The 8837-nt window shown below is 37.6% G+C and overlaps 1 protein-coding gene across 1 annotated transcript; it reads left to right on the forward strand.

The window, feature by feature from the left end:
• Nucleotides 1–4786: 4786 nt before the first annotated feature.
• LOC112462836 (cysteine protease ATG4D-like) lies at nucleotides 4787–8834 on the forward strand (the record flags this gene model as incomplete). The annotated part of the gene is made up of 7 exons (XM_025028890.1): nucleotides 4787–4823; nucleotides 6553–6726; nucleotides 6909–7253; nucleotides 7521–7784; nucleotides 8055–8296; nucleotides 8498–8659; nucleotides 8775–8834. Coding segments are annotated over exons 1-7 (1284 nt in total), but the record flags the coding sequence as incomplete, so codon positions are not given.
• Nucleotides 8835–8837: the final 3 nt, after the last annotated feature.

The raw sequence follows: 8837 nt of genomic DNA on the forward strand, positions 1-8837 counted from the left end.
TTAAATATCAAGAGATACGGTAGTGTCTCGCGCCAAGTACGCGCAGAGCGAGACGCACCGTGACTCTTTTATATTTACGCGAACGCACGAGTTGCGAGTACCCGAGATTTTGAGATTATAAATAACAAAGGAACTATAAAAGTAAAAAATCTAAATGACTTGATTTGTGCGTTATCAGTAAAATGTAATATAATAATGTCAGTGTTGGTAAAATATAGTGTAAAAAATAATAAGTAGTCGAAATAGTATAAAATTAAATGTGTATATAGAGCGTGTTAGGAAGCACGTCCGTATATTCCGATTGCGGAGAACACAATGCGTAAGGACATAAATTATTTAAAGCCAGTGAAGGTTAACTACCTATTATTTTGTCGTAAATTGTTAAATTTTCAATGTCCTTCTGCAGGTTTATTGCTTGTGTGTGTTTTTTGATGAAAAACATCTCCGCAATCTCTCTTTTCTTATTATCCACTCTCCCCTATTCTCGCAGACATGGTAATGGAGGATTTAGAGGTTTTTTGTACAAGTCTGCGAGAATGGGAAAGAGTGGATAATAAGAAGAGAGAGATTGTGGAGATGTTTTTTATCAAAAAACACACACAGGCAATAAACCTACAGAAGGACATTGAAAATTTAACAACAATTTACAACAAAATAATAGGTAGTTATTAACCTTCACTGGTTTTAAATAATTTATGTCCTTACGCACTGTGTTCTCCGCAATCAGGATATACGGACGTGCTTCCTAACACGCTCTATATACACATTTAATTTTATACTATTTTGACTTCTTATTATTTTTTACACTTTATTTTACCAACACTGACATTATTATATTACATTTTACTGACAACGCACAAATCATGTAAGTCACTTAGATTTTTTACTTTTATAGTTCCTTTGTTATTTATAATATTTAAGCGATTGCAATGCAAAAATGAAATTCTTTTTCTGCCTAGTCTTCAGTTTCTGACTTGCGGGTACAGTGTCACGAATTGCCTGTCGAATGCTTGTGTAAGAGTTCACCTGAAGAGGGTCCGAATTTGGACCAAAACGTTGTGATTTATTGTAAATAAATATGCCAGTTATAGTCAATGAAGTTTGGTGATATTATTTTATATTCACTGGCGAAAAAATCTTTCCATTATAATTAATAATAACAAAATGTTATCTAGTTCAAGGTATTGATTTTAATTTTATCCTTTAAGGATATTCTAGAGGTACCGTCCCAGCCCAAAGTCATGCAGGAAATATTAAAAACACCAATATTAATTCTCCAGAAATCCAAAAAACGTATTTAAATAGTTATGGCAAATCTAATAGAATGTAAAAGACGTAGATTTAGTGGCTGTAAATACCTGTTACTACTACACTGAGAAAAAAAATTTGTTAATCTCAAAAAATATTTAGACGGATACGTTCAACTAAACATTTTAGTTAGTTAACTAAACATTAGTTGAATTAATTAATTCTTGATTAAAGAAACTAAATAAATTGTTGAAACAACTAATGTTTAGTTAACTAACTAAAATGTTTAGTTGAATGTATCGGACTAAATATTTTTTGGGATTAACTTTTTTTCTCACATCAGTGTATTTTTTTTTTTAAATCTCAAAAAAAATTTTTTTTGTGAATTGTTTCAAATTTTGTTGCCATATTAATTTTTGTTTGTTGATAATCTACTTGTGTGTAAAATAGCATTATATTGGTAGCATTTTTTAATGTTTACACTTTTCTCTGTAATGCCACATAAGGTTACGTATTAAAACTAAGATATTAAAAAATTGATAACTTTTTATCTAAATTATGAATCGATCTGAAATGGCCCCGAACTTTGAAAGAGAATGTGATATTAAATTTTCATCAACTTCGTAGTTCGCATCATTTATCATCAACTTCCTATTCATCATTTTGACAAACCCTCCAGAAAATATCCTTAATATTTATGAGTGTATACGTATATATCAAAATCCCTGGCATATAAAATATAAATAAAGACGCATAGGGTAAACTCAGGTAAGATGATCATAGAGAAAAGATATCCAACCTATGTTCATTCGATACTATACATACATATTATGAGTTAGATTGATAGAACATGGGTTGTGGCCATCGCATCTTTCCTCTATGGCTATCTTACCTGAGTTTACCCTGCACAGTCACATACGTATCAAAATGCGCAGCGTATAAAGTTATAAATAGAATTCTGCCGTGATTCCTGACGCAAGAATTGTATAGATTGTTTAAAGTGGGTTCAACGAATTCTCAATTTAAAGACGAAATTGCGTCGGACGTTCATTATTCTAAAACGGCACGGAAAGGGCGCGGGAGTTGCGCCTGACTTTCCAATCGCGCTTTGTCGCCGGAATTATTGGCCTCACGTTCAATCGCGAGTCTTCCAAGTGGGATTCTTTAAACAGTAGGTTATATATTCTCGATATCTTGTGACCGTCTTGGATAGAGTTTATAACAAAAAGACGCGTAGGACGATCGTCTTTATTGATCCTCTACGGGGGCGTCTTTACAGCGGCAAAACGGGAGGATATCGCGTGATCGCGCACGATTTCTTTGAACTCTTCTTCCCTTCGCCTAATGACGGTCTCCCACTTATTTCTCCGGCGTGAAAGGAGAAAAGGAATATATATGGATTCGCATAAAAGGCAGGTCATACCAGGCTTGGACTCGGCGCGCCGCTTCCCGAAAATTTTCCCTTGAGATGCCAATAACTCGGCGTTGCTCATGCGTGCGCGATAAGATAACATCGAAATCGTACGTATCCATTATTTGCGCTGATAAAAAAAAAATAGTACATTTCAATGAATGAATGTCTTATAGGAACGAATAAAGCACCTTGAAAATTTATTTGAAATAAAAATACCAAAAGAAAAAAAGAGAAAGAGAAACTGTTTGAAGCCGGCGTTAAATTTTAAGTTCCATATGTTTTCGTAAATAAAAATACTACAAAAAGGCGCACATTACAAATATATCCAGCGTATTACCTTCCAGACAAATTAAATAATAGGCTAACCATTCCCATAAACAATTAATATACTTCGGAATTATCAAAGAAATGAAGAGAGAAAATCAAAGATCGATTGGAGTTTATTACCTTCTCTGTGAACCGACATTGGGTTGTCACATTAGATGGATGAAAAGAGAAAAAGAAAACAAAAAATGTGCTTTCAAGCACGTGGAATGATCTGCTACTAATATTGATCAATATTCTAAAATGTATTAATTCTCCTCTTAATCATATATTTATTATATTTAAAATAAGATGTAAAGGTAATTGTGTTCCAAATAATGTTTCAGTTTTACATTTTGAGTAATTGTGTAGATTCATATAAACACACACACACACACACACACACACACACACACACACACACATCAGCAGTTCCATACTCTATTTCCTTGCCACGTTTAAAATAAAATTGTATACACAGTATAAAAATTGTATTTTAAAATAAGATTTTCTTTTAGTTCATATATATTTGTGTACATTTTTAAATGTATATTAATGAAATATAAATATATGAATATACATAATATACGTAATTATGACAGTATTTATGATATAATGCTATTTACACATAAGTTGTCAATAATCTTATTCTTTGACTATTAATAATTTCATTGCTCAATTCTTACGCTTCAGGGGATTTATCCAAAAAAGTTTAATAATATTCTCTCTCTCTTTTTCTCTTTCTCTCGCTTATTCGCTCTTTCACTTTTTCGTTCTTTCATGGAACATGGGACAACAATTGTCAATCGTCAATCACAATCATTATCGCACGCCGCCATAGATAGTGGACGCTTTAAATTCCACGACGCAACGTTCTTGAGAAAAAAGAGAAACAAGAAATAAAAATCAGAGGTATTCCATTACGGTGTCCAGTCATGTTCGCGATCGGTGACAGCTCGATTTTCTAGTTTCGCAACTCGCATCGTTGCAACCGTCCTTCGCCAAGCCGATTTCTCTACGCGCTCCACGATCAAAAGCGTCGCGTCGTATTCTGCGTTGTTCTGCAATCTGCATCGTGAAGTTGTGCACCGCGAAGTGCGGTGCTTTCAATCGCACCGGCACTACCGGGCCTACCGGCAGTCTCGCGCGTGCCCGGCGCAACAAAGCACGTTAATGCGGGCGCTCTGAGAAACATTTCGCGGGCGGATCACAAATTTTCAATAAACAGACAAACAGGTGAGTATATAAGCCGATGTTCAATACGCATAATTATTCATGCCGCGCGATTCCGAACGTCACGAGGAAGATTTATCGACGAAGAAAAGAAACAGGAAAAAAAAACAGAAAGAAAGAAAACCAGAAACTGATGTCGCCGTCGAGAGGGGGGGCCGCCGGAGCCCGCTTCGCGTTCGAACTAGACACTTCGGTGGGCAGCGCGCTCGACGCGCATGCGCCGAGACGCCCGGCCCTGGTCTGACGACGCCGACGCGGCCGACGCCGTGCGCGACGCTGTGGGCGACGCTGTCGGCTGTGCCGCGGTGCGGGACGTAAAAAGGGAAACGGAGCGATTCCGATCGGAGCTAACACGCCGTCGTTTGTGCCGATCGCCGAGGATGCGCGACGCCGGACGTCGCGCCGACGTTCCTTAGGAATCGACATCGTCGAGAAAGAGAGAGACGGAAAAAGTGAGCTCGGGACGAGCCGCGCGAGCGCGAAAATGTGATCGCCCCGTCTCGTCGACGAGACAGCCGTCAAACGCAGTCAGAATCTACCGTTCATTACGACGCCGACTTCACGGCCTTCGCGCCGTTCCGCCCAAGCATGAACGGCCAGGTGCAATCGTCGCGGGAGAGGTTAGGTGGGTGACACACACACGCCTGCTGTTTACGTCTCGCCCCGACGACGAGCTGTCAACCACTGTCAACAGTGTCAACCAGTCCCTCCGTCAATCATCCCGCGATTTTCCTCTTGTTTCCCTCTCTTTCCTTCTTTCCCCCCGCTTCCTCTGTCTTTCCCCTTTCAACGTGCTTGACGGCTTGACTGCATATTTGTTTTGTTCGGCCCAAGTTTGGTACTTGCCGTCGCCGATAGTACGAAGCCTAGTTTTCATTGTTTCTAGAGAACGATCGAAGCGCACCACTTTGTCCTCGGTGAAATCAGATGAATCAAACGTCGTACGATACACAAATAATAATATTCATTGTCTACTAAAATCATATGATGAAGTACATGTTGAGCGACAAATAGAAACTTTCTGAAAATTTTTCACTGTCGGATTTTGAATAAGGTTTCGCACAGAGTCAACGTACTCCCAGCTGTTAAAATGTCAGTTTTCTCTTTTTCGCCTTTTCTTTATAGTTTATACATTTATATTTATAAATTTATCTCTTTGATTGCTGCACTGGACTGCATTAGAATTTCCCTGCTCGCTTCAATCAAATTTCAATCATATATCTATTTTATTTTAAATACAGAAAATGTACACTAATTCAGCTTTAAAAAAACATCGCTTATCTCTTCCTGATGTCAAAAAACACAGTCATTCCTTCGCCTTTCTATTTTCTTTCTCGCTTCTCTTTTAACAAAGCAAACGTGATAAGAGATATATAATTATTAACATAAATATAATGGAATTATCCTTGCCTTTTGAAAACAGTTTAGCTCTTATCCCGATGTTAGCTGTTATTATCGCCGTTTTGTTAACCGTGTGTCAATTTGGATAGTCGATTTCTCTGTAAATAACCCTGACGTTATGTCGCATGCATTGCAGGCGAGATAAGAAGGCGAAGCCCGGCGTCGTGACCTCTTAATTTGTTTACCTTGATGATTTATGTGTCGCAACAGCCCCCTGCGGCCGACAACAGATATTAATCGCTCGTGGTTCAGCGAAGCCGCTCTTTGCCGTCTGGAACGTCAGGTGTGATATCAATGGAACAGTGCAAAAACGATGATCTTAATAAAACAGCTTGTAGAAAAGAATATTAACAACATTATTAAGTGTATAATTAAGTGTACTGTCTGTACTCATCTCAAGTGACTTGTCTGTTAATGAATGTAATGTACGTGTATGTACTGCATTATTCAGTAATTTAGATAATACGCTCGATGATTATCCAAATTGACACGCGGATAACAAGACGGTGATAATAGTAGCTAATATTTGGGACGGGTAAATTCCCCTTTTAAAAGGTGAAAACAATTCTTATTTTTTTCCTTTGAGGGAAGGAAGGGAGGGGAATAGAAAAGTGGGAACATGGTGAGACATCACCCATTATGAGATTGCTCATCATAATTTTCGTCCTTTGTACTTGTACCACCCGCAGGGCAGGTAAAAAGGTGCACGAAAAAGGTGGAAAACACAATGATCGAAAATCGAAATGCAACAGAACAGTAGGATTTGAAGAACAATTATTAGAAATGACATGGTAAAAAGAAAATTAATTAATTGATAAAAATAATATGGAAGACAGAGAGAGAGAGACAGAGAGAGAGAGAGGCGGTAAAGTGGAGAAATAGAAAAACTTAACGTTATTAAATTTTTCCAAAATGTCGATGAATTTCAAGATAAAACTGTTTTGTATTTGTAGGTGGTTTCGGGCCCGTGAATCTTGGACTATTTTCCGGGATGATCGCCACGGACCGTGTTCCTACCATTCAATCATTCAACTCGGACGCCGAGTTAGACGACACCATGGCCGCGACGGAGGTCGACAGCAAAGTCAAGACGAAATTGCTCTCTATGTGGAACAACGTTAAATACGGTACGTATATCGGACATTTCGGCAGCAAAAATTTTGTTTCAAAAATATTCTATGTTTCAATTATACATTCCTGCCGTAGATTATAATAGAATATTACAGATTTATTCATTATTTATTGTACATAATATAAAAAGTATTACGAGAAATAATTGTCAAATTATACGTTTTTTTCTTGATAAAAGGCTGGACTGTGAAGATAAAGACAAACTTCTCTAAAGAATCTCCCGTGTGGTTACTGGGTCAATGTTATCTGAAAAAATCGGAATGTTCCTTGGAGAGAGCATCGGAAGCATTGGAGCCAGTTGGAACGGGGAGTCAGGTTTCCTTGGCGATGGATGCCACAAATTTCGAGAATACCATAGAGGAATTCAAGAGGGATTTCGCGTCGCGTCTTTGGTTAACATACAGACGGGAATTTCCGATCCTGAATGGCTCCACCTTTACCACAGACTGTGGTTGGGGTTGCATGCTACGCAGCGGACAAATGATGCTCGCGCAAGCATTAGTCTGTCATTTCCTCGGACGGGGTAATTATTTCTCTTTTTCAAATTTATTTTATTGGCGCTAAAAAGATTCATTGATTCTCTGTTCTCGAGATCTTAAGTAAAGTGACTAGTTTATTTACTTTTAAAATTACTTAAATTATTATTTTTAATACTTATATAAATTCGAAACTGTAATTTTATTTTTTATTTTATTCGACAAACATACAAAGAATCGTTTAAATGAATCGGTATGTCTCTTATTGTGTTACATAGTATTGAGTGATAAATTTATTTCCTGATTTTATATAGAGTGGAGATGGCGGCCGGAACAATCGACTGACGAAAGCAATCATCGGATGATTATCAAATGGTTTGGAGATCAGCCAACACCGGAATCCCCATTCTCCATACACAGGCTCGTGTCGCTCGGCGTTTCGGCGGGAAAACGTCCAGGCGACTGGTACGGTCCCTCCTCGGTCGCGCATCTTTTGTGTCAGGCTATGGAACGCGCTAGCGAGGATCCCAACAGTAAACTCAATCAGTTGGCGGTATATGTCGCCCAAGATTGTGCAGGTTAATATTAACACGTTCTGTGCTTATTATGTCAAAAGAAATATCAAATTATCTAAATAGCAATTTAAAATTAAATAAGAATTTTGTTTGTACAGAATAATATAAAACAAAATATAAAAATATATATAATAGAAACATTTTAATAGTTTCTCATAAGAGAACGGAGATTTCTTTTATTAAATGTTTCGCATTGTGCCAGATTTAACAGAAATTTTGTTCTTTACTTTATCGTGTTATGCATAAATTAATAATCGCTGAACGTTTTTTCAGTGTACATGCAAGATGTCGAAAATGTTTGCTGCACTCCCGATGGTAGACGGAAGGCGCTGATACTCTTAGTGCCCTTGAGGCTCGGCGCCGACAAGCTAAATCCCATTTACGCGCCTTGTTTGACATCGCTGTTGACACTAGACACATGCATCGGCGTGATCGGTGGTCGACCGCGACACTCGCTCTACTTCATCGGTTATCAGGACGACAAACTGATTCACTTAGATCCGCATTACTGTCAGGTAGCATTCAATCTTTTAAAAAGCAAACATTACCTTAATGTTTGAAGCATTTAATTTACAAATTCTTTTGTCATTTCAGTCTTTATTTTATATATTTCTTTGTTTTACTTTTTTCCATCTTTATTCCTGTAACTCAGAGGAGTACATTTAATCTTTCAATATATTTTATCGTTCTGATTCATTTCTTCACTCGTTATTCAGGAGACCGTTGACGTCGAAGGAAATGAAAAATTCCCATTGACAAGCTTCCACTGCACATCACCGAGAAAGATGTTGCTTTCGAAGATGGACCCCAGTTGTTGCGTAGGCTTCTACTTTCCCGACAAGGAGTCGCTCACTGACTTTATGGAAACAATTCAACGGGTAAATATAAACACATCTTTAATTTCAATACATTTAAATTTGAATGCAATTAATATGCAACAAATTAAACAAAACAGAGTAACATCAGTACACTTGCAAGTTTTTTGCGTTTTAGAGATGGAAAGTAAGCCAAACAAAATCAAATGTAGGAATAAGGTGTAAACAGGGAAAGAAAGAT

The sequence above is a fragment of the Temnothorax curvispinosus genome, unplaced genomic scaffold (assembly GCF_003070985.1).
Source record: "Temnothorax curvispinosus isolate PA1 unplaced genomic scaffold, ASM307098v1 QBEX01012826.1, whole genome shotgun sequence".
NCBI lineage: Eukaryota > Metazoa > Arthropoda > Insecta > Hymenoptera > Formicidae > Temnothorax > Temnothorax curvispinosus.